The 24,801-nt window shown below is 44.6% G+C and overlaps 1 protein-coding gene across 1 annotated transcript; it reads left to right on the top strand.

Annotated features, from left to right (window-relative positions):
* The first annotated feature begins 297 nt into the window (after positions 1 to 297).
* On the top strand, positions 298 to 15,594 carry LOC142372854 (long-chain fatty acid transport protein 6). Its single transcript, XM_075455849.1, is given in 10 exon segments — positions 298 to 844; positions 2,337 to 2,537; positions 2,983 to 3,141; positions 3,786 to 3,910; positions 5,592 to 5,786; positions 7,546 to 7,636; positions 7,742 to 7,940; positions 11,795 to 11,892; positions 14,873 to 15,003; positions 15,085 to 15,594. Coding segments are annotated over 10 exon segments (1,923 nt in total). The 3' UTR covers positions 15,262 to 15,594.
* Positions 15,595 to 24,801: the final 9,207 nt, after the last annotated feature.

The following is a 24,801-nucleotide window of genomic DNA, read 5'->3' as shown; positions in this document are numbered from 1 at the left end:
TCCATAGATTTTAATTGCTTTTGTAGCTTTTTTCCCACCTGTCCTTCAAATGTGGAAACCGATATTATTCCTTCAAGGCTATCCCTTATGATGGTAAATATGTGTCAAAATGAAAAAGCTTGTAAAATACAATGTGAGCAGTTGCATGACAAAAATCTGAATTTGTGTCTACATTTTGACACATATTTCCCTTGATAATCTCTTGTCAGCCTGTTAAAACCTACAAACCGCCCATGTCTCCCTGGCTCTCGTTGTAAAATAGCTTGTGAAAGGGCGTTGTAAGGCTTTCCTTTAAGCATGCGCAATTGAAGCCTTATATTTAAAGTTTTGGGGACTTTGGATCAGGCTTGGTGTTTTTACGTTAAGATGCTCGCTGTAGTGTTAAGCAGCGTTGTAGCTGGGCTGCTGGCTCTTCTGCTGTACCAGAAAGTTGCGTATCCTTTCTTTTGGCAGGATTTATTTTATTACTTGAAGCTTCGGAGGTACAACCAGACGCTGAAGGCTCGTATGCAGCAAGGAATCGTCACATATCTTGACTGTTTTCTTTACCAGGCAAAGAAGAACCCCCAAAAACCCTTCATTCTCTTTGAAAACCAGATTCTGACATACCAGGACGTTGACAGAAGAAGTAACAAGTTTGCGAACGCGTTCAGAACGGCGGCTTCTGTGAAACAGGGCGATGTTGTTGCTCTGTTGATGAGCAACGAGCCGGACTTTATCTGTGTGTGGCTGGGACTTTGTAAAGTCGGCTGCATAGCGACTTTTCTCAACGTTACTATCAAAGCCAAGTCTCTGCTTCACTGTCTTCAGACCTGTGGAGCCAAGACGCTGGTCGTTGGGGCAGGTATGACACGTTCTCTCTCACGCGCATTGCCAGACGGGTTAACCCTCCCGTGCTTGCAGGGATTTAGCTCGACGAAGAGCAAAGGTATCTGAGCAATGGGAGTGGCTGTAGTGACACATGGTAAAGATGGCCTGCACCACTTCTCACTTTGCGTCTTTTTGCTTTGTTTTAAATGTTTTTAGCTCGCACGCTTTTCACTGGAAAAAAATTAACTTTTTTTTTTATCTTATTGTTAGGTTTCTTATTGCAGGCGAATGTAATCTCATAAGTTAATAAAGCTATTCCATGGTAATGGCCTAGTTATCTTTCCTAACATCATTTCTTGCACAAACCCCTGAACGTGAACGTTTTCACGTCTTCAGCTTCAGCCCCCACTGTTGAGACCTTTGTGCGTAAATTTAAAAAAAGAAAAAGGTTTACAGTCAGTTACTTGGAAACTGGCTCATTTCACTTGGAAAGTATTCCATGGCAGAATAACTGTTTCCTGTTATTTATTGGTTATAGTCATTAGTGTTTATGAGTGTTCAGTATTACATGGTGTACCTGATCACAATCTGAACTTGACCGTCAGATCAATTGTTCTGCGTTTTGTTTTCCTATTATTTCCTACTTGCATGCTTTGCTAAGACACCATAATCCATAATGTGCCGAGTAACACCACATCAAGTTAAACCCACATATCTCCATCTGGAGATTAAAGGCATGCTGTGGAATGTAGGAAAAAGCCACAATAAGCATAGAGATGTTTTCTGTTTATTTCTACCCGACGGCCACAAAGCTTGTGCCATCTTGTTTCCGTTGGGTTGTAGAGGTTTCTGAAGTAGGACTCTTACCATTTTCAAAAGGCAATTGTTACTCTCATTAATTCCAGATTTGATTTCTACTAAAAAGTATTATTATTATTCCAACACCAGTAAAGTGTTAGTTGGAAAAACATGAAAGGGTTTCACTTCATTCAGAATTTTGATGCTTGGCTTTGAACCTTTTTCAATAATGGTAAGCAAATGATTCCAGATCATTCACTGGTTATCAGTTAGTTTCAAAGTTGAAACTAAAGTTTGTGGTCTTTATCATGGCCCTATCATCTCACAAGCCTAAATCCTGAAGTTGCAGGAACGTTCTTACTGTTTCTACACCAGCCCTAGGGCACTCACCCCAGTTCACTGCAAAAATGTGATGGTGTGTGACAAGTGTCAAAATAACATCCAGCAGAACAATGCATTGTCACTAGATGAGCAGATTTACTCACTTTGCCTATTAGTGGTTTTAATGTGGCTGATCTGTGTGTGTGTGTGTGTGTGTGTGTGTGTGTGTGTGTGTGTGTGTGTGTGTGTGTGTGTGTGTGATGCTTTTACCTGAACACTGGAATACATTAAGTCTGATAGAATCCGATGAAAAACAGCCTCTCAAAAGTATTTGAATGTGTGTCTGGTGGCTGTGGATCAGTTTTAGGAGGGAGCAGGTAGATAACGTGCTGTGACATTTTCTGCAGATTTAGTGCATCTGGTGAAGGAGGTGCTGCCTGATCTGAAGGGGGACATTGGTGTATGGGTGGTAGATTATACACCCCCCTCTGAGGACTTCAACAGTTTACTGGATAAAGTAGAAAACATGCCTGGAGAAACCTTAAATCACATCCCTAAGGTTGACATCATGTCCAACTTCCTGATGATTTTTACTTCAGGCACCACAGGTACTGTGTGAGAACCCGTGAGGAATTCAGCTGAATTATGTCAGAATAATGATGACACATTACTTTATAAAACTTAATGGATAATAACGGATAATGTAGTTCAGCTGGATACCCCATGTCCTAGTTATGCTGTAAAAGACAACATCTGTCTGACACTTAACTTCCACAAAGAAAAAAAGTGTTACAGGTCATGCACACTGAATTTGTTTGCATGTTTTCAGTCCATTCAAAACTGGTATGCCATACGAATGTTTTTGAATAAAAAGTTGCCTGACTCCACTAAATTAGAAACTTAGACTTAAATGTGGAAGATGAACTGGACAAATACCCAAATTCGGGAATTTGGGTATTTTGGGCATTTTATAGTTGGGCACATATATGTGTATATAATGGTATAATGTATATGGGAAGTTTGTCTGCAGTAACTGGTGCCTTTCTCTGTCAGGTCTCTCCAAGGCAGCCTGTGTAGGTCACCTGAAAGCCATTGGGAGCATGGCCTTCTTTGACTTGTGTGGAGCTACTTCTGAGGACATAATCTACATTACTCTTCCACTTTACCACATGTCTGCATCCCTCTTAGGGATTGGAGGATGCATTCACCTTGGTAAGTTTTTGCCTCACCCCTGATGTGTGATGGCCTTTGGCTCGAGACAGAAAATAGAACAGCAGATAAGGGGTAAAGGAAAGAAAAACAAAGGTCCCATCATAGTATTTTGATTTGAATTGCCATGTGTATATATATATATATATATATATATATATTGCAGATCAGTAAATGTGTACATATATATACAGTGCCTTGTGAAAGTATTCGGCCCCCTTGAACTTTCCAACCTTTTGCCACATTTTTCAGTTTTTTATTTGTTAAAAAAGTTTGATACATCCAATAAATTTCATTACACTTCACGATTGTGTCCCACTTGTTGTTGATTCTTCACAAAAAAAATAGAATTTTATATCTTTATGTTTGAAGTCTGAAATGTGGCAAAAGGTTGAAAAGTTCAAGGGGGCCGAATACTTTTGCAAAGCACTGTATATATATGTACACATTTACTGATCTGCAAGTTGTGTTTTCATTATACTTTATACAGTCCAGGACCAAAACCAACTGAGAAATACTCATTTCCTAAAGAAAAGGCTAAAATAAACAATGGAAACTTCTCACTACATCTCCAACTAATAGATACTTTGTACTGACACTTGCTGTTTTCTTTTTTTATCTTCCCCCTATCTTCTTTTGATTTATAGGTGCAACATGTGTGTTAAAAAAGAAGTTCTCTGCCAGTCAGTTTTGGAAAGACTGTGTTAAACACAATGTGACTGTGGTGCACTACATAGGCGAGCTCTGTCGATACCTACTCAACCATCCTATGGTAAGACATGCAAAATTGGCACAAATCATTTCCTTCGTAGATGTGATTGATGTCACCTGCTGCCTTAGAGCCAGGACTTTCTGTACACTGGAAACATATAAATGTTAAGCTTGGTTTAAGATTTTTGGTTAGGTCTTTTCAGGGCCTACAGTGGAGCTGACATTAGTACGCTACACTGATATTGGCATCAATACCTGTCTAACAGTGTATCTCCAACTGGCTGCAGATGGATCCCTTTCACTTTAACTGGAGGATTGATTTCCAAGATGCTGCTTCCAATAATGGTCACAGAAAACAAAGGTTACTGGATGTAACTCTGGTTTAATGTATATGAGGGGAGCAAACAAATGCTGAACAACAGTCCTTTTTAATATGTACGTGTGTGTGTGTATGTATATGTATGCATAGTGCTGCCAGTGTCTTCTAGCCTTTAGTCAGCCGAATGCTGAAAAGAAACCCGGGGTTGTCCTTGTTCTTCTTGATGAACAGGGAGCAGTTCCAGTTTTTAAGGGCTTTCTTATGTGTTATTGGAGTGTTACGTTATGTGTTATTATTAACCATTAATATCAGTAAAAGTTCTCTAATTTAGTGGAACGCTCCCACTTCTTTCCAGATATCTCATAATCTGCTTTAAAATTCACAGCTGCCAACAAGAAAGCCTCATCTGACTGATTAACTTCAATTTCACTCAGTGGGGTCACATGGCACTGAAAGGGTCGGATTATTGGCTAAATTACAATCAGACTGAGTTATTAAGTTCATGTATACACCTTAATCTGACTAAGAATTGGATCGGATTCAGACCCCGAGATAACTGGGCTGAAAGTCACTCTAAACCTGCTTGTAGACGCTGAAGCACGTGGTGAATCAGACTTTGCGTTCTGCGCATGCTCCAGATGTTTTCCCGGGGTCGTGACCCGGAAGTCAAAGGAGACGATATTCCTGTTGTTGTCGCCGTCAGAAAGAAACAAACAACGCGATGGAGAATGCTCCGTTGGGCATCGAGTTTGTGCAACAAGCAGCTCATCACAGACCAAATGTAGAGGGACGTAGCTTCATCTGGCTCTGCGTTCTCCATCTTTCTCCAACGTCTGAGTCTGATTCGATTCATTCACCGCCATATATCCAGGGATAATTACCCTTGCTCAACTCATTCTTATTGTAATTTAGCCAATTATCCGATCCTTTCAGTGCCATGTTACCCCACTGAGTGAAGAGTGTCGCACTGAGGCTGTAACTGTCAACATAATAATCAACCTGTGTTGGCATAGAGTTTGATTTTATCTAATGAAATAATGGCAATTTCAGTAGATAACATTTAGTAGCGTCTTTTAGAAAATGTGGCAAACTTGACTAATTAATACAACAAGTAGAAATAATGCACTTCAAGGGTTGAAACATGGGTTGGTGCCTTTGAATTGAGTGCCCATCCCTTGTAAGAATCTACAGCAAATACAGCATAGCTTTACAGTGTCTTAATAAATATCTTTAGGTTGAAAAATTTTACAGAAACTTAAGATTTTCCCTGCTTCCAGTCTCCTAGTTTGATCAAAGCAAGGCTTAACACTTACTAACATATCCATGTGCGGGAAACAAAGATGGGTGGGATATCTGACTTTTAAGTGACAATGGAGTCCAATGCTTTTTTGAAAATGCGTTGAAAACCTTTTCCTGGCTCCAGGTTCTGGAGGAAAAAGCTCATTGTGTTCGGCTGGCAGCAGGAAGTGGCCTCAGATCGGATATATGGAAGAAGTTTATCACACGCTTTGGTATAAGTAAAATTAGAGAGGGTTACGGCTTGACTGAGTCCAGCATCGGCTTCCTTAACTACACTGACGAGGTGGGGCCAGTTGGGAGGGCCAGTTACGTCAACAAGGTCAGCAGTAAAACCCTCATACACTACTATACTAGCTCTCAAGCTCCTTATTCTTTTTTTCTTTTGCAAAATCTTATTTTAAGGCTCTCTTTAGAGCCTAATCTTGCTCTGGTAAAAAGGGCAGAAAACATGTTGGATAATGTAGAATCACAAAAAAATCTGTTGGCTACATGTCTTGCTAAAATGTTGTATTTACTTCAAAATATTATTTATACTGTAGATTAAAATGTTTAATAGTTAGCATCAACATTTTCAACTATACAGAAGAGTGCTGAACATTTTAAGCAATTAAAAGAGTAATGACGCAATGATGCAGTGATTTTGTATTTAGTCCAGAAAGGTTTGATAGATTTTAGCTGATGTAGAATTGCGACTTTAGCATGGCACCCCCATGATCCTGAGAGCTGAGCCTGAGCTGGGGTGTGATGTGGTGTGCTACCAACTATCTATAGCTATACAGTATGGGCTCTGGAACCAAACTATATCAGGATTTTCACAGGACTTTCTCAGCTCAATGACCTAGAGGGGCGTGACTGGGAGAAACAGCATCCCAGAGTTTACTTGATATCAGGCTAAAGATTAGTGATCCGATTTGTAGTTGTATTATAAGACCTGTGGCTGATTTTCATGGACACATGGGTGAAGAGAGGGTTAGAGTTGTCAACCAATCACCGCCTGATGATGAGTTGGATCCAGTGGCTGAAAAAAACTGCCAAACAGACCTGTTAAACCCAAAGGAGTAGTGCAGGTGTGCATGAAACATCTGTAGGAGGCCCCTGTCGAAGAATCTTCAAACACACCTCTAAGAGAGTTTTTCACATGGACATGGAGTCCAAATGTGCCAAGTTCAAATCCTCCATTGTCGATGAGCTCCATTGGCCCGCAGCTGTGGCCAGAGGGTTGTTGGTGCCTATTGTGGTGACAAATGGAGGACCTGCTGGTGTACACTGGTGGTCAGGCTGAAAAAAGAGACGTTTCAGGGTTGGTTGTCCTAGGGAGAAGAAGCTAAAACTCTGTAATGGGAGGAATTTGGCAGGGTCATGGAGAAGGGATTTGATAAGGCATTGAAAAGGTTCTGGCAAACCATTTGGCAAATTAAAAAAGGGAACGTAGGGCATGTCCCAGGTCTAGGTGCCGAACTGCTGCCTGAAACTGGAGATATAGTTGGGCGATGGATGGAACACTGAGGAGGCAGGGCCTAATGACTTGGGGGGAAGACAACCCCATCAGTGTAGTTAAAAAGCCTACAGGCTGTAGGGCACAGGGTACGAACAAGATTCGCACCAAAATGCTGAATACTGTAGATGTTGCAGGGCTGACAAGATCATTGCATCCTTCATACTCTTTTAGCTTTTAAGAAAAAAATTTAGTGTGAGCTTAAAGCTAGACAAGTCAACCAGCATTTACTGCAGATTATACCTCAAGATCCATCTGATTTTATATTTTGTCATAGATAGAAGAAATACTCAGTATACAGTACTTTGCTTCAGTACCAGCACTGTTCAAACAGAAGTGTTATTTGAGGAAAAGTAAGTTTATTTTATTTATAATTTGAAGACTTTTCTTAGACCTAAGAACTAAGAATTTTTGAAACGTGGCCTCCATGACTTTTAGACGATTAAATATCTATAGCATTACAGTAATATGTGTAATGATATTTATGATGTATTTTATTGTTATGGTTTATGGAGAAGGAACCCAAAGGAGGATAGGAAGCTGCATCTCATCTAGTCAAAAAGATTTTTATTTCTTTTTTCAGCTCTCTGTTCCTTTCGAACTCTTGAGATATGATCCAGAAACAATTGAGCCTGTCCGAACAAACTCTGGAAGATGCATACAAGCCCAAACAGGTAAATTAATAACTAATCCTTTAAAATTAAGGTAATTGTTCTTCGATACATGGTTTTAGTAGAGAAGATATGTCCACGAAGTCTACATAACTATTCTGTGCACAGGTGAGGTGGGGATCCTGATAACTCCCTTAACAGCAATGAATCAGTTCTTGGGCTATGTTGGGAACAAGGAGCAGTCTGAGAAGAAGCTGCTCAGGGATGTGTTTAAAGATGGGGATGTGTATTTCAACACTGGAGATCTTCTGCTGCAAGATGAGAGGGGTTTTCTTTTTTTTCGTGACCGCATTGGAGACACATTCAGGTACCGTCTGTATAATTAAAACTATTCACACACCATTGTTAAAGAATTTTGTATTTCACTTAGCAACTGAGAATGATCATACTCAATGTCGGTGTTTGTGTTGGTGTCACACTTAGCAGAAACCACTGTTCAGCATCCAACAACTGATTGTTGTTTCATCTGTGCTTTTCATTTAACTCATGTATGTTTGGAAGAACAGAAAGACCTCAGTTGCAGTTTCTCTTTCTGTGGATGTTAGAATTTGAGAGGTATTCTTGAAAGCTCGGGAAAGGAAATGAAAAGAGAATTCAACTTACCAAACTTTTCAAGATACTGTCTATGCTTGTTGCTAATTCACAAATAAACCTCACCATTTAGGGCACTCAGTATGAAGACTGATGAGCATGTTTTTTTTACTTGTTAACCAAGTAAAACCAATGGACATTTAATTTTTACAGAAAATTATCCCAGAATATATATCTGTTTGTCACAAAAGTATGTGAACCTTTGGGTTTATCAGAATCAAAAATCTCTATTATCATTGTACATGTACAACAAAATTGAAGTAGAACTCTCAGATTTGGTGCTAGCAAAGACAGTTAAAAGATTAAAAACAAGCAATAAATATTAACTAACGGCAGATTAAAAAGGCACAACAGACTCATATAAAGAGATAAATAGATAATAAGTGGAAAAATGAACATATAGAAATATTGAATGACTGGGTATTGCATAAGCTATGCAGAATATTGCTCTGTTGAATGTTTAAAGGGGAAGTTTTTTTTTTGTTTTTTTTAAACCTGGCCCTTATTTCTGGCATAAAATACCTTCATCTACTCACCGATAACAGTTTGGTGAAAGTCGGCGTCTTTCGGAAGATATTTAGATAAATCGAGATCCGCGTATATCCATATAACGGGAGAGAACAGGGCAGAGACAGTACAGCCTCTGAATAAGGCATTATTTAGAGCCGCAGGATGGTGGACCAGAATCTCTTCGAGGCCGTCCGGAAGTTGTTCTCCATGGCCTTACTGAATGGCTTCTGATCAGGCCACTGCAGAGCTTGATGATGAGTTAATCATTTGAATCAGGTGTGCTGCAGGAGGGAAACATCAAAAACATGCAGGGCAGTGGGTCCCGAGGACCGGAATTGAGAAACACTGATATAGAGCCAATTCAAAAACAATTTCCTAGCTAAGGAAACCAACAGATTGCACTGAAACTTGTTTTCAGTCTAATCTCCCGTCCTGAGCGTGCCTGAGGCGACTGTGGAGAGAAACGACTCCCTTTGAACAGGAAGAAACCTCTGGCAGAACCAGAACCAGGAAGGGTGGCCATCCGCCTCCACCAGCCGGGGTTTGAGAAGACAGAAAAGAGGGGACAACAAACACTGTAACACCATTCAAAGGATATCTGTTGGAACAGGGAAACACGAGTTAATGACCACAATAATGTCACATATACATAAAGAGAGTAAAGTGAGGAAAGGTGTGACAGATGAGGCCCCCCAGCAGTCTAGGCCTATAGCAGCTTAACTATGGGATGTTTCAGGATCACCTGAGCCATCCCTAACTATAAGCTTTATCAGAAAGGAAAGTTTTAAGCCTGGTCTTAAAGGTGGAAAGGGTGTCTGCTTCCCGGACATTTACTGGCAGCTTATTCCACAGAGAGGGGCCTGATAACTGAAGGCTCTGCCTCCCAAACTGGCAGCTGGTTCCACAGAGAGGGGCCTGATAACTGAAGGCTCTGCCTCCCAAACTGGCAGCTGGTTCCACAGAGAGGGGTCTGATAACTGAAGGCTCTGCCTCCCATTCTACTTTTAGAAACTCTGGGAACCTCAAGTAAACCTGCAGTTTGGGAACGAAGTGCTCTGTTAGGAAAATATCTTACAATGAGATCTTTAAGATATGATGGAGCTCGGTCATTAAGAGCTTTATATGTGAGGAGAAGAATCTTAAATTCTATTCTGAATTTAACAGGGAGCCAATGAAGAGAAGCTAAAACTGGAGAAATATGATCTCTCCTGTTAGTTCTCATCAGAACTCTGGCTGCAGCATTTTGGATCAGCTGAAGGCTTTTCAGAGAATATGTGGGACAGCCCAATAATAAAGAATTACAGTAGTCCAATCCTGAAGTAACAAATGCACGGAGCAGTTTTTCGTAAGACCAACATTTGGCAAGGCACCAAAATAGACATTTTTTTGTTTTGTTTTCAAAAATGGCGTAAAAATGAGTTATTTAGCATAATTAATAACAACAACATAAGGATTCTGTTTCAAAATCAAAAAGGAGGACCTGACGGTGACGGTGTGGAATTAATTTCCAAGAATAACAGGTGTCCTGACTGTTTGTCTAGCATTTAATTTTTTTTTTTTTTTTTTTACTGTTTTCTTTTTTCCACAACACAAGCACATAGATTACAAACACCTACAAGGCTACACAGCCACTCATCAATCATTTAATAGGCTATCAAGACGTGGCCCAGTGCAAATTTAGCATTCAAATAAAGGCATTTATGCTTTTTCCAAAGTAGCGTGGGAGCGTGGTTGTTTACAGCCGGATGCTTACAATGCCAGCCCATTACCCATATCACCTTGGGCCATTATATATATTATATTTATTATATTATATATATATTATATTTGCAAAATTCCCAGCATAACATTTGGGAAGGCACAGCCTACCCTAGCCTTCATTACCCGCCGCCAATGGATGTTCCTGATTTTAACAATATTATGAAGATGAAAGAAGGCAGTCCTAGAAACCTGTTTTATATGCGAGTCAAATGATAAATTCTGGTCAAAAATAACGCCAAGGTTCCTCACTGTAGAACTAGAAGCCAAGGAAATACCATCTAGAGCTGGGTTGTCCACATCCAGCCCTCGAGGCCCACTGTCCTGCAGGTTTTAGATGTTCCCCTGCTTCAACACACCTGATTCAGATCAATGCATCAGAAGCAGGCTTGGGCAGAACTTACCAATCTTTTGAAGAGATCCATTTCATCTGAATCAGGCTTTAGGCCGGTGGCACTCACACCAGTTGCCAATAAAGGGGGGCGGGGCATTAGTGCCTCTGGAACTGGAAAGGCTCCATCAATGCTGAAAAGTATATACAGGTTTTAGAGCAACATCTGCTCCCATCCAGATGACGTCTTCTGCAGGGAAGGCCTTGCATATTTCAGCAAGACAATGTTAAACCACATCCTGCATCTATTCCAATAGCATGGCTTCGTAGTAGAAGAGTCCGGCTGCTGGACTGACCTGCCTGCAGTCCAGACCTTTCACCACCTGAAAGTATTTGACATACAACCAAGAAGACCCAGTGAAAAACAATGTGTTATTGTTTTGGTCTCTAAATGTGTTCTCTTTCTGTCTATATGTCATAATGTACCAACTTCTTTGGAATTATGGTTGTATGATTTATACAAAAAAATCTAAAGGGTACACAGTCTTTAAACCACTACTGTCTGAGGCAGAATGACATTTAATTTGATGATGTGAAAAGCTGTTCTGTGTCATTTTCTGACACTTAAAATTAGATTCTTTCAGACACAGATTTTTGGCATATTGATTATAGAATTGTTATAGATATGTTCTTCATAACTGGAAAGCTCTTATAGATGTTTTGATCATATTGAACATATAATGGTTATATATATACTTTAGGTCAAACATACATAATAATTTTAACTATTACTGAACAATTTTCCTTTTTTTTAATTACAATGTAATTTAAAGTGTCAACATTTGCTCATTTAGAATAATCCATCAAATCAATTTATGGAAGGGGTTAAGCTACAAATATGAATCAGCTGAACTCCCCTTAGTTTTGCAGACTACAAAAGATTCAACAGCATCTAATCTCATTTTCAACAGATGGAAAGGAGAGAATGTATCCACCACAGAGGTGTCGGAGGTTTTAGGTCTTCTTGACTTTATCCAGGAGGCCTCCATCTACGGTGTCTCTATACCAGGTCAGTGTTAAACAGTGATTTATCATACTACTTCCTGTTCGATGGTCCTATGTGCAAAATAACAGTGTCTGATGGGTGAATGTTTTTTTTAAATAGAATAGCTTAGAAAAATACAGTGTTTGTTGTCCCCTCTTTTCTGTCCTCTCAAACCCCAGCTGGTGGAGCTGGATGGCCACCCTTCCTGGTTCTGATGGCCACCCTTCCTGGTTCTGGTTCTGCCAGAGGTTTCTTCCTGTTAAAAGGGAGTCGTTTCTCTCCACAGTCGCCTCAGGCACGCTCAGGACGGGAGATTGGACTGAAGACAAGTTTCAGTGCAATCTGTTGGTTTCCTTAGCTAGGAAACTGTTTTTGAATTGGCTCTACATGAATGAATTGGACTCATTTGAAATTAATTATGAATACAATGAATTGAACTCCAATTGGCTTGAATTGGACTTTATTATTTAAGTGCTTTGAGATGACATTTGTTGTAATTTGGCGCTATATAAATAAAGTGAATTGAATACTGAACAATGGGTGTATAGTTAGAGGTGAGGAGAGCCAGATTGTGGTCTGATTTTCCGAATGGAGGACAGGCAGAGGAACTATATGCATCTCTACATTTGCATAGAATAAATCCATCTTATTTTTTCTGGTGGAGCAGTTGATAAATTGTTGGAAAGTTGCAAGTGTAGCAGGATACTTGGTTAAAATCTCGAAAAATTGTGATGATTGTGTTGGGGTATTGTTTGTAACCGTTCAGTATCTTTGGTACAGGTTGTCCTCTTCACAGTTACATGTCCAGGATTACTGTTGTTCACAAACACTGCGATACCTCCACCTTTGTCACACTTTTTGATGTCTCTGTATGTCTGTACAGTCTGAAAGTCGGGTAGAGAGCTGTTTGAGTCTGGAGTCTGATATAGGGATGTCACGAGAACCAATACTTCGGTACCAAGTCGATGCCACACCGTCCTCCGGACGTAACGTGGGCACCATATACACCATAAGTGTTCTAGTGTGGCGTTAAATGCCAAAGGAACCTGGAAGAGGATCTGTTCATACTGAAATAATCCTGTTATGAAGACAGCAAACAAACAGAACAAAGTTATGTCTTTGCAAAGTACGGCTGAATAAGCTGCAAAGTCCCCGTCCTTACACAATGCCCCGGCAGAACGCACCCTTTCAGGAAGTGTTCCTCGTTTCTTAGTTGTGCGCATGCGTCAACTGCCGTGCAGCCTGTTGCAGTCGCTCCATGTAGCTTTTGTATTCTTCTAATTTTATTTCTTATTCTCTTGCTAAACTTTTATTTTCACCTTATTTGTTGAACTTAAACATGCTGGTCGTTAAAGTTATTGCTTTTTTGCCCGCTGGGATACTGTTACAAGCCGGCATCGCATGAGTCCACGCCAATCGGATTGTTTACTCCAGAGAAAAGCTGATCGACCTGAGGTCCCAGCATAGCTACAGAGGAAAACACATAGGGGATGCAGAGGAGGATTGAAGCAGCGGAAGAAAAATGACGGGTTGAGACAGCGGAGGTTAGAAAAGCTGAGATTTAAGAAGTGTCTCCCCTCTCTCATTATGGGGAACGTGAGGTCCCTGGGCAACAAGATGGACGAGCTGACAGCGCTTGCCCAGAGTCGGAGGGAGTATTGGGGATGGAGCATAATGTGTTTTACGGAGACATCAGGATATTCCCGATGACGTCTCCACCGCGGGCTTTCACACCGTACGGGCCGACAGAGACTGCCGGGGGGTCGCCACTCTAGTGAACAACCAATGGTGCAATCCCGCTCACATTACCATCAAGGAGCGTATCTGTGACCCGAACATTGAACTTTGTGCTGTTATTATCTGCTGGGAGTTTTCACAGGTCATCATGGTGGCTGTTTATGTCCCCTCTCTGCAAACCCGACATCGGCAAATGACTCTATTCACTCTGCCATAGCCCGGCTACAGACTCAGCACCCGAGCACATTCATTGCTATCTCGGGTGACTTCAATCACATCACCATGGAAACTACACTCCCTACATTCACACAGTATGTGAGCTGTCCCACCAGAGAGCAGAGAACCACTCAGTGGGTCTACATGGTGAGATTAATTGGATTATAGCTATAGTTGGGTTCTGCTCCTTATTGGAGCAAGGGTAATTCTCCTTGGATATATGGCAGTGAATGAATGGGATCAGAGGCACAAAGCGTGTCATACCCCGGTATGATAGGTGGCGCTGTACCCATTCCAACTGTTGCTAATAGAGCCACTTCCTGTTGACCTCTTCACCACCAACAACAACAACAAACTCAGGCGTTGGAGAAAGATGCAGAACGCAGAGCCAGATGAAGCTACGTCCCTCTACATTTGGTCTGTGATGAGCTGCTTGTTGCACAAACTCGATGCCCAACGGAGCATTCTCCATCGCGTTGTTTGTTTCTTTCTGACGGCGACAACAACAGGAATATCGTCTCCTTTGACTTCCGGGTCACGACCCCGGGAAAACATCTGGAGCATGCGCAGAACGCAAAATTCTGATTCACCACGTGCTTCAGCGTCTACAAGCAGGTTTAGAGTGACTTTCAACCCAGTTACCCAGGTCTGAAAATGAGTGAAAAAGCAGAAAATGTCCAAAAACTTTGAAAGACCTTGAGAAAGCTGGAAAACTATTGACCGGGACCACTTTAAAGATTACAGGAAAGTCTGGCTGCTTGGAAGGAAACGGAAAGAAATGAGGGCTGGATCAAAACTTTTACATGTTTAAAGTGTGATTCTCTACAAATAACTGAAATAAATTCAACTAAATACTAATGTGATTAGGAATTTTGAATCGGCTCTATTTGGTTGCTGACGTGTTTTTATTGAAACAACGCCTCCTGAAGCATGATCCCAATTCTTCTTCAGGTTTCAGGTCATTGTGAGAAAATATTTTCAGAACTTTCTTTTTCAGAGCAGATTTAATGTCATGGATAGCAATAAATTTGGTGACTATCTGTTTGTGCAGGATGTGAAGGTCGAGCAGGTATGGCTGCTCTTGTGTTAAAAAAGGATTTTACATTAGATGGAAAAAAGCTCTACGACCACTGTGTGAAAACACTTCCTCCATACGCCTGGCCCTGGTTCCTCAGGATACAAGTAGGTCACGCAAGTTCTTAACCTTCAAAACATTCTAAGTATGAGGTTGTATGGCTAATTTAAGGTTCTGCCTGTTTTCAGACATCACTAGATGTGACGGAGACCTTCAAACAGCAGAAGCTGAAGCTGGTCCAGGAGGGTTTTAATCCACTTGCCACTCGGGATCCTCTGTACTTCTTAGATGTCTCTCAGAAAGATTGCATTGTCTTAACTTCAACTCTATATCAACATATTGTTTCTGGAAAGATCAGCTTATGAAGATCTCAGGAAGTTGTTGCAGGTGTGTTGACAGTAGTGGTTTACGAATATACAAATTTTCATGTTACTTTAGTTCTTTACTTTTTCATCATACATAAGGGATTTGTCCCATAGTAAGGATGTCCTGACATTTTAAAATAAACCTGTAAAAACATTGTGATGAGTTTAAGTAATGCCTCATTTCTCAATCTTATACTATGTTAAACAATTTCCAACTAACATTGTCCAATAATTCTATAGAAAGAAAACTACAATAAAAATTTTTAGCATCACTTTTGGATAACAATTCATGACGAGTCTTGTTTTATATCAACCGCAGAGATACGTGTTTATAAGAAGGGTTTATTTTCAAGATTTATTTACTTCACTACTTCTAAAGTATGTTCAATTAAATTTAGTTCATTGACTTCATTCTTGTCTATTTCTATTCACTTTGCAGAATTTCTCCATGTGAACCTGTTATCATGATTAATAGTTCCACTTTATCTCTGAATCTGCATATTTTTAGCAATTATTCTCTTTTACATAAAGTGTCACATCAGGTCACTCTGCTGCCCACTTTTGGTTGGAGTAATGAGATGATGCTGGTCTGCCAGCTGAGTGTTGGAGTGACTTCTCTATGGAAGCCAATGTAATCGACAGGATCCTTATCTAACTAACAACATTCATGTGAAGTGAATTGAGTGAATTTTTTTATTGGTTATTTTTTCCCTTTCCTTCAGAAAACAACAACAAAAAGAACCAATAAGAAAGCAGTTAAAGTAAATTGAGAGTAGAAGGGCCCTTTCCCCCAGAGGCACAACAAATATGCTGCAACACTGAACCACTGAACCAAACCTAGCTGATGTGTTGCCACCTCTGGGTGGAATTTTACATTGCATGCAAACATATTTGCAGAAAAAAAGTTTCCAGTTATCATGAGGTTAAAAAAACAAAAACAGTTTGTTCCGGGTAATTGTTTGGCAATGAACTAGGCTCCTGGCTGGCTCGCCAATTTTGTAACCCTTTGAAGATGGAGAACAAGAATAGATGTAATGGATGTAATGATTACTTATGGCCAGTGAGATCAGAAGTTCTATGTTCGATTACGAAGCCCAGGATTAACCAAACAACACACCAGGAATGACTCAGGCACAGTTGTATTTTCTTTGAGAAACAAAGAGAGCTTCCCTTTTAATGCAAGGATGGGAAGGATAAACCACACGTAGGTATATGCACACTGACACAAATCTTACCCGGGTAAGTAGTAAAATAAAAAACATATAAAGAAACTCACAGCTGTGATTTAAAACTCAAAATTTCCCCCTTTTTCAGTCACTTCAAATCAGTTCCAGTTTTAGTTCTGTTCAGTCCACTAAGAAGTGGAGAATTGGTCCAACCGCACAGTTGGTGGTGGGTGTAATGAAGTGTCGAACTCTGGGCTCTCAATCCTCTGTAGGCGCCATCAACGTCTCGATCCAAGTAGGTTCAAAGAGGTCCAACAAAAAAACCTGACCTTGTGTAAGGTCAGAATATTCTTTAAGCGCTTTTTTTTTTTTTAGCTTTCAATCATGAACTATAGAATATAAACCATGTTAAATCTACTCATTAAATTGTAATATAATATTACGATATCAGTAATAACATAAACCTCCTCAAAATATCAGAGATTGTTCAAGACGACTTCCGGTCTGGCTGGCGAAGTGATGGCAGCATAGACTAACAGGTTCCCGATGGTCAAATTTAAACACGGCTTGGCTACGACTCGAAATTCCTCTGAAACGCACAAATCTAAATGCAAATGAAACAGGACAAAGATCATGCCCAGGAAAGCTAAGAAAGGTGTCACACAAAGGAAGGAAAATGACGACATGGAAGAAGATCGACTGTCGCAAGCTAGCGAACAACATGCTAGTGGACACGCAACCGCCTGACCCGGAACAGAGCCATGATGCTAATTTCAGAATTATCCTAAAACAGCTACGAGAAGTTATAAATGACTCTTGCCAGAAGCTGACCGACATCCACGAAGACATTAATAAGATTTACAAATGAGTGGAAGAGATGGAGGAGCGTATAGACGCAGCGGAGACTCGAATCCAGTCTTCAGAGGAGGTTTTGGCTGAGTTGGTGAAACTTCAGGTGCAAATAGAAGCTAAATTGATGGACCTGGAGGGGCGCTCCCGACGGGAGAATGTCAAGCCCCTTTCACACAGGAATAACCTGCGTTTAATCCGCGAACTCGACTCGCCTTTCGACCCGCGTCGGACCCTAGTCTTTTTGCCGAGCCGGGTTTGGTGTGAAAGCAATCAACGCGGGTCAGACGTGGGCGTGACGTGAGGAGTTTAAAATACAGATTGGACAGCTGATTCAGAACAACAGCGACAGGTGAGGACAAGTTTTACTCTGTTTTAGCCTACATCAAGTTTGAGACATTTTTTAATATGGCCAACTGGGGAGACAAGGAGGTCCGCGAGCTCCTCAGCCCCCGAGCAGAGGACGTTATTTTCCGCCACATTTCGGGGACGGTGAAGGATGGACCTCTGCTGGAAGGGCTGGCGAGAAAGATGGGAGAGCGCGGTTTCCCACGCAGCAAGACGCAGGTGACCAACAAATTAAAGGCCATGAGGAAAAAGTTCCATGCTGTTAATGACCACAACGGCAGGAGTGGCAGAGGGCGATTGGACTGACCATATTTTGACATGTGCCACGCCATCTGGGGAGGAAGCCACTCTGCCAACCCCATTGCCATTCAGGGCAGCATGGAGCTCGCACCTGCTCCTCTTCCCACACCACCGTCTCCTGTCCCCAGCACAGCATCCGTCGAAGATGCTAACGAAACAGCCAGCGGGACCAGTGAAAACTGCTCGGACAATCAGCTCGGTAGGTCTACATTGTTACTTTAGTATTTGCGTGTGTATGAAATATACATTTATATTATATTGACCGCTTCATTGCCAGGACAAACATGACTAATTTGAATTATTTTCTTTTTTAGAACAAGCGCCAAAGAGGCAAAAGAAAAAGCAGCAGATGATGGCTGACGAGACCCGTGAGATGATCCAAATGATGAGTCGTGAGGACGATGAGAGGGAAATGATGCGTTGGGAGGCGAGGATGGCACGCGAAGATGAGATGCGGAGAAGGAGAGCCGAAGCGCAGACAGACGAGACGAGGAGTCAGAAGGTGCAAGCTATGTCGACCGAGAAGGTAAGAGTAATCGAAATGTACCTGGGAGCGTGAGGGGTCTATTTGTTTTTGCGGTAGGTGTGCCAGAAAGCAAGTCGAAGTACTTCCGCTCAGCTCCCGGGCCGCTCCAGCAAAGTTACATAGCGCAGTTTTTCCAAGTCAGACCCCCGAAGGGCATAGGAGACAGGCCAATCGTAATATTAAAACTCATTCCAGCCGCACAGTTTTTTTTCAAGCTGTTATTTTAAGGTAGAAATGTTACATAGTATTGCTTTAAAGCGGGGAACTGTCCCTTTAAAGCGGTTGATTGTGCTGTTGAAACTTCAAAGGACTGGCTGGGCCACTAATAGCCTTGTTTCTATGGTAATTAATCTCCCTCCCCAGCTGCTGCTACACTAATTATTTGAGACTCAGGCTTCTCAGAGCCAAAAAACCTCTACGAACAGATGCTTCCCATTCGGAAACCGTAAGAGCTACGGAAAAAATTCTCGCAGAATGAGCGAGGGACGCCTTTGGACTTCAATATTCCCGCGTTTCAGATCTGTAGCACATTCACAGTGAAAGCACGGATGAGAGAAAGAAGGGCTGCAGGAGCTGCTGAGATTCTGAGAATTGGATGAATTAAAATGGGGATTTGAGGTCTTTGAGCCCCGACATCACTTTGCTCTGAGGGGCTCTGAGAGCAAACGGTCAGCCCTAGATGAAATATGAAAACATTTTATGAATCCCAACATGCGTGCCTATATTATGACAGTACATAATGGCATTGGAGCGATATTTGTAGGCGTCAGGGCGATTCGAAAATGAATCTGAGGTCAGAACTCTTGCTCTTCCCACACTCTAATGAAATGGCAGTTGCGCTCTGTGGAGGGGGCGTGGTGCATCAGCTGCAGGAGAGAGGTGTGGAGAGAGCTCAGGGGAGCAGCACCAGGTGAGTGATTGGAACACCAGCATCCACTTGGCTAATCACTCTCCTCTATATAACACAGTAGCGTGCTGGAACCAGCGGGAGAGGAGGAGAACGAACCGGCTCGCAGCACAGGAGGAGACCGGATCGAAGAGATCTGAGCTACAAGCCGAGCAACTGAAAAGAATAAAATAAAACGCCTTAACTACCACCAGGTCTCAGTCTTCATCTCAGCTGATAGAACCCGCAGTGGCTGTAAGAACGCCACATTGGCGCCTGAACGGGGACCAGCGAAGACAGGAGATGACGGAACCACAACAGCCGATCACTATGCTAGCCCAGTTGCTGGCGGAGGTCGCAGCGATGAGCCGGGACCAGGCGGCTCTCAGCAGGCAGCAGCTGGCAGTGCTGCAGGATCAGTCTGAGCGTCAGACCCAGCTGCTGGAGGTGATGGTGGAGCAGGCCGGAGCGGGAACACCAGCTCCCCCACTCGCAGCAGTCTCGCTGCACAAGATGTCGCCATCGGATGACCCGCAATCGTTCTTAGAGATGTTTGAGGCAACGGCGGAGGCATGCAAGTGGCCAGAGGAAGAGTGGGCGGTACGGGTGCTTCCCCTCCTGTCGGGGCACGCCCAAACAGCGGCGCTGGGCCTCCCGGCCGCGCTCGCGACTACAAAGCAATCAGGAGGGCAGTGTTGGATCGCCTCGGCTACTCGGAGGACCATCGCCGCCGGTTCAGGGGGATGAAACTGGGCCCCACGGACCGGCTGTTTAACTACGCGCAGCAGCTAAAGGACGCGGCGACGAGGTGGCTGCAGCCGGGGGATCTAACGGCAAGGAGAGGATGCTGGAGCAGATAATCCTGGAGCAGTTCATGGAGGGGCTGCCAACGGGGACGGCAGAGTGGGTGCGCTGCCACCGACCGGTGGACCTGGCGACCGCAATCACCCTCACAGAGGACCATCTGGCGGTCTTCTCCCGGGGCCGGGCACCGGAGGCTCTGCCAGCAACGCCCAGCCATCCCACACCAGCGCCCCGAAGGGGGCAGTTCTCAGCCGAGCCCCCGCGCCACACAGCTGCCCGACCATCGCCACCCCCCCGCACTAACCTCTCACGTCTCTTCCCACCCCAGGTTCCAGCCGCTACAGGTGCTGCTCCCGACCCGCAGAGGGTCCCTCAGGCAGCAGTGCAGGAGTGTTGGAGGTGCGGGCAGCCCGGTCACTTTCGCCGCGAGTGCCCGCTGATGGAGGTCGGCCAGGTGATCCGGGTTGTCGGCCCTCCGGCACCCTCCGCCGGTCCAGGAGGGACGTACAGCGTTCCGGTAAGGATTCAGGGGGATACACATCAGGCAATGGTGGACTCAGGCTGCACGCAGTCCATAGTTCACCAGAATCTGATTCGACCCGGGGCTTTGATAGAGGCGGGGTGGGTGGATATTAGGTGTGTACATGGGGATATTCACAGATACCCGGTGGTTCCAGTGGAAATTCGCTATAAGGGAAAAAAGCATAGTGTAAAGGCTGCGGTTAGCTCCCGCCTGGTGCACCCCCTGATTTTGGGTACGGATTGGCCTGGGTTTGATAAACTGGTGGGGCAATGTGTGGGGGTGCGCTCACGACCAGCAGGGACATGGGATATGTGCGCGGTGCTCAGTGGTGACGCGAGGTTGTCCGACGCTGCAGACGGGGAGGGGGAGCCGGCAGCGCCTCCTCAGGAGAAGCCGCAGGCTCCCGTGTTCGACTCCATGGAAGATTTTCCACTTGAGCAGTCTTGTGATGATACTCTACGCTGTGCCTTTGACCAAGTGATAAAAATTGATGGTCACGTGATGCACCCTGACACACCGTTAACATATCCACACTTTTCATTGTGCAGGGATAGATTGTACCGAGTGAGTCGTGACACTCAGACAGAGGAAATAATAACACAACTTTTGGTCCCGAAAAGCCGCCGGGAAATGGTTTTCCAGGCGGCTCATTATAACCCGATGGCTGGGCATATGGGGTATGAAAAGACACTGAACCGGGTAATGGCCCGATTCTATTGGCCAGGCATTCGGGCAGACGTACGCCGCTGGTGTGCATCCTGCCCCGAGTGCCAGTTGGTTAACCAACCGGCCATCCCGAGAGCGTCTCTGCGCCCATTACCGCTGATCGAGGTCCCATTTGAGCGGATTGGGATGGACCTCATCGGGCCATTTCACCGAAGCGCACGCGGATATCGCTTTGTGTTAGTCCTGGTGGATTACGCAACTCGATATCCAGAGGCAGTGCCGCTGCGTAGCATATCTGCAAAGAGTGTTGCACAAGCACTGTTTCAAGTGATCTCCCGAGTCGGGATCCCGAAAGAGATCCTGACTGATCAAGGCACACAATTTATGTCACGAACACTGAGAGAACTGTACGGATTATTGGGCATCAAGTCGATTCGGACCAGCGTGTACCACCCTCAAACCGACGGCCTCGTTGAGCGCCTGAATAAGACTTTGAAGTCCATGATCCGTAAGTTTGTGCACGACGATAAACCAAAACCAAATTGGGACAAGTGGCTAGATCCTCTGCTGTTTGCAGTGCGCGAGGTACCCCAGGCCTCCACGGGATTTTCTCCCTTTGAACTGCTGTTTGGCAGAAAACCACGCGGGGTTTTGGACCTGGTTAAAGAAAGCTGGGAGGAAGGTCCGAGCCCCAGTAAAAATTAAGTTCAGTACGTCCTGGACCTGAGAGCAAAACTTCACACACTGGGTCAGTTGTCACGTGAGAATTTGCTCCGGGCCCAGGAACGTCAGCGGCGGCTGTACAACAGAGGATCGAGGCTGAGACAATTTTCACCGGGAGATAAAGTGCTTGTATTGCTCCCATCTTCCAGCTCAAAATTACTCGCCAAGTGGCAAGGGCCGTTTGTGGTCACACGGCAAGTGGGTGATGTTGATTATGAGCTTGTGCGATCTGACAGGGGAGGTGCAACACAGATCTATCACCTCAACCTCCTGAAAGCATGGAGGGAGGCGGAGACTGTCTCCTTGGCGACGACAATTGAAGAGAGGGATGAGTTGGGGCCTGAGGTACCAAAGTCGACCAATCCAGCCTCGCTCCTTTGTGAAAGCCACCTCTCACCGTCCCAGGGAACAGACATAGCCAAGTTGCAGCAGCATTTTGCTGATGTGTTCTCCCCCCTGCCAGGACGCACAAGCCTTATTCAACACCAGGTTGAGACTCACCCGGATGTGACGGTGCGTTCACGGCCCTATCGGTTACCTGAACACAAGAGAAAAGTGGTTCAGGCAGAATTGAAAGCCATGTTGGAAATGGGAGAGTCCCACAGTGCCTGGAGTAGCCCCATCGTTCTCGTGGTCAAGAAGGATGGGTCTATTCGGTTCTGTGTGGATTATCGCAAGGTGAATGCCGTTTCACGGTTTGATGCATATCCTATGCCCCGGGTCGACGAGCTCCTGGATCGCCTGGGCACTGCTCGCTTTTTCACGACGCTGGATTTGACCAAGGGCTACTGGCAGATTCCCTTGTCTCAAGAGTCCAGGGAAAAAACGGCCTTCTCCACTCCGTACGGGTTGTACCAATTCGTCACACTTCTGTTCGGGTTGTTCGGGGCCCCAGCCACATTCCAACGTCTCATGGACCGGGTGCTGCGGCCGCATGCTGCATATGCTGCCGCCTACCTGGATGACGTCATCATCCACAGCAACAGCTGGGCGGAGCATGTGCAGCAGGTAGCCGCGGTGCTCGAGTCACTGAGGCAGGCGGGGCTCACGGCCAACCCGAAGAAGTGTGCAGTTGGACGGAGGGAGGTACGGTATCTGGGGTACCACTTGGGCGGCGGGCAGGTGCGTCCACAGGTCGACAAGACAGCAGCGATTGCAGCCTGCCCGAGGCCCAAGACAAAAAAGGAGGTGAGGTGGTTCTTGGGGCTGGCCGGATATTACCGGCGATTTATTCCGGACTTCGCGGAGCTGACCAGCCCCTTGACCGACCTCACCCGAAAGGGTGCCTCAGATCCAGTCCAGTGGACGGAGCAGTGCCAGGTGTCGCTTGAGAGGGTAAAGCAGGCCCTCTGCGGGGAGCCTCTTCTCCACACACCTAACTTCGCTCTCCCATTTGTCCTGCAGACTGATGCGTCGGGCAGGGGGTTGGGGGCCGTTCTGTCCCAGCAGGTGCGGGGTGTCGACCGCCCAGTGCTTTACATCAGCCGGAAACTGTCCGAGAGGGAGGCCAGGTACAGTACGGTGGAGAGGGAGTGCCTGGCCATCCGGTGGGCGGTCGGCGCTCTGCGTTATTACCTGCTGGGGCGCGCCTTCACCCTCTGCTCGGACCATGCTCCCCTCCAGTGGCTCCACCGCATGAAGGATGCCAACGCGCGGATCACCCGTTGGTATCTTGCGCTCCAACCCTTCAAGTTTAAGGTGATCCATAGGCCGGGGGCCCAGATGGCTGTGGCCGACTTCCTCTCCCGCTCGCATGAGGGTGAGGGGGGGTGAGTGGGCTGGGCCGGGCGGCGCCTAAGTCGGGTGGTGGAGGTATGTGGAGGGGGCGTGGCGCATCAGCTGCAGGAGAGAGGTGTGGAGAGAGCTCAGGGGAGCAGCACCAGGTGAGTGATTGGAACACCAGCATCCACTTGGCTAATCACTCTCCTCTATATAACACAGTAGCGTGCTGGAACCAGCGGGAGAGGAGGAGAACGAACCGGGTCGCAGCACAGGAGGAGACCGGATCGAAGAGATCTGAGCTACAAGCCGAGCAACTGAAAAGAATAAAATAAAACGCCTTAACTACCACCAGGTCTCAGTCTTCATCTCAGCTGATAGAACCCGCAGTGGCTGTAAGAACGCCACACGCTCTAAAAATTCAAATTTAGCAGATTTTGGCCAAAACTTTGGGTCGCTTGGAGGCATGCTGTGGGAAATCCGTAGCAGGTATCGACATGGCGTCTTCACTTCTGAACACAGCACGGACGTATCTACAAACTGACATTTGAATGGCGTTTCTAGGTTAATGCATGATGACACAGTAACTGCTCAAAATTTTGGGCTTTTATGATTTTTCGAGGTCATCCCCCTGTTTATTCCTAGGGGGGTTTTGGGGGGCTGTTTTTTCCTTATTAAGTCGCCATGGTAACTCCAATCTTCAATAAAAGTAATAGCCCGCGAAAACTCATCGAGCCGGTCGTTTTGATATATATATTGTTGGGATGTAGGCCCGCATTAATGTGGACGGAAGAATAAATATAGCCTACCTATAAATAAATATATAAATAAAGAGACACGTTTTCAATGTTAAATCCCATAGACTTTTGCCAACGGAATAGTAATAGGTGCCTTGCCATGCATTTGCATGGAGGCACTGCAAAGCATTGCGAAGTGCTCTCCTATGCAATTCTATGGCAGGCCCCAATAAAATGACCCTCCTTTTGTTTTCAAGATTACAGACTCAAACATGTACATATAATTTCTGTAA

Source organism: Odontesthes bonariensis, chromosome 22 (assembly GCF_027942865.1).
Source record: "Odontesthes bonariensis isolate fOdoBon6 chromosome 22, fOdoBon6.hap1, whole genome shotgun sequence".
In the NCBI taxonomy this organism is placed as follows: Eukaryota; Metazoa; Chordata; class Actinopteri; order Atheriniformes; family Atherinopsidae; genus Odontesthes; species Odontesthes bonariensis.
The sequence above is the reverse complement of the archived record's forward strand: the minus strand, read 5'-3'. Positions and strand labels throughout refer to the sequence as shown.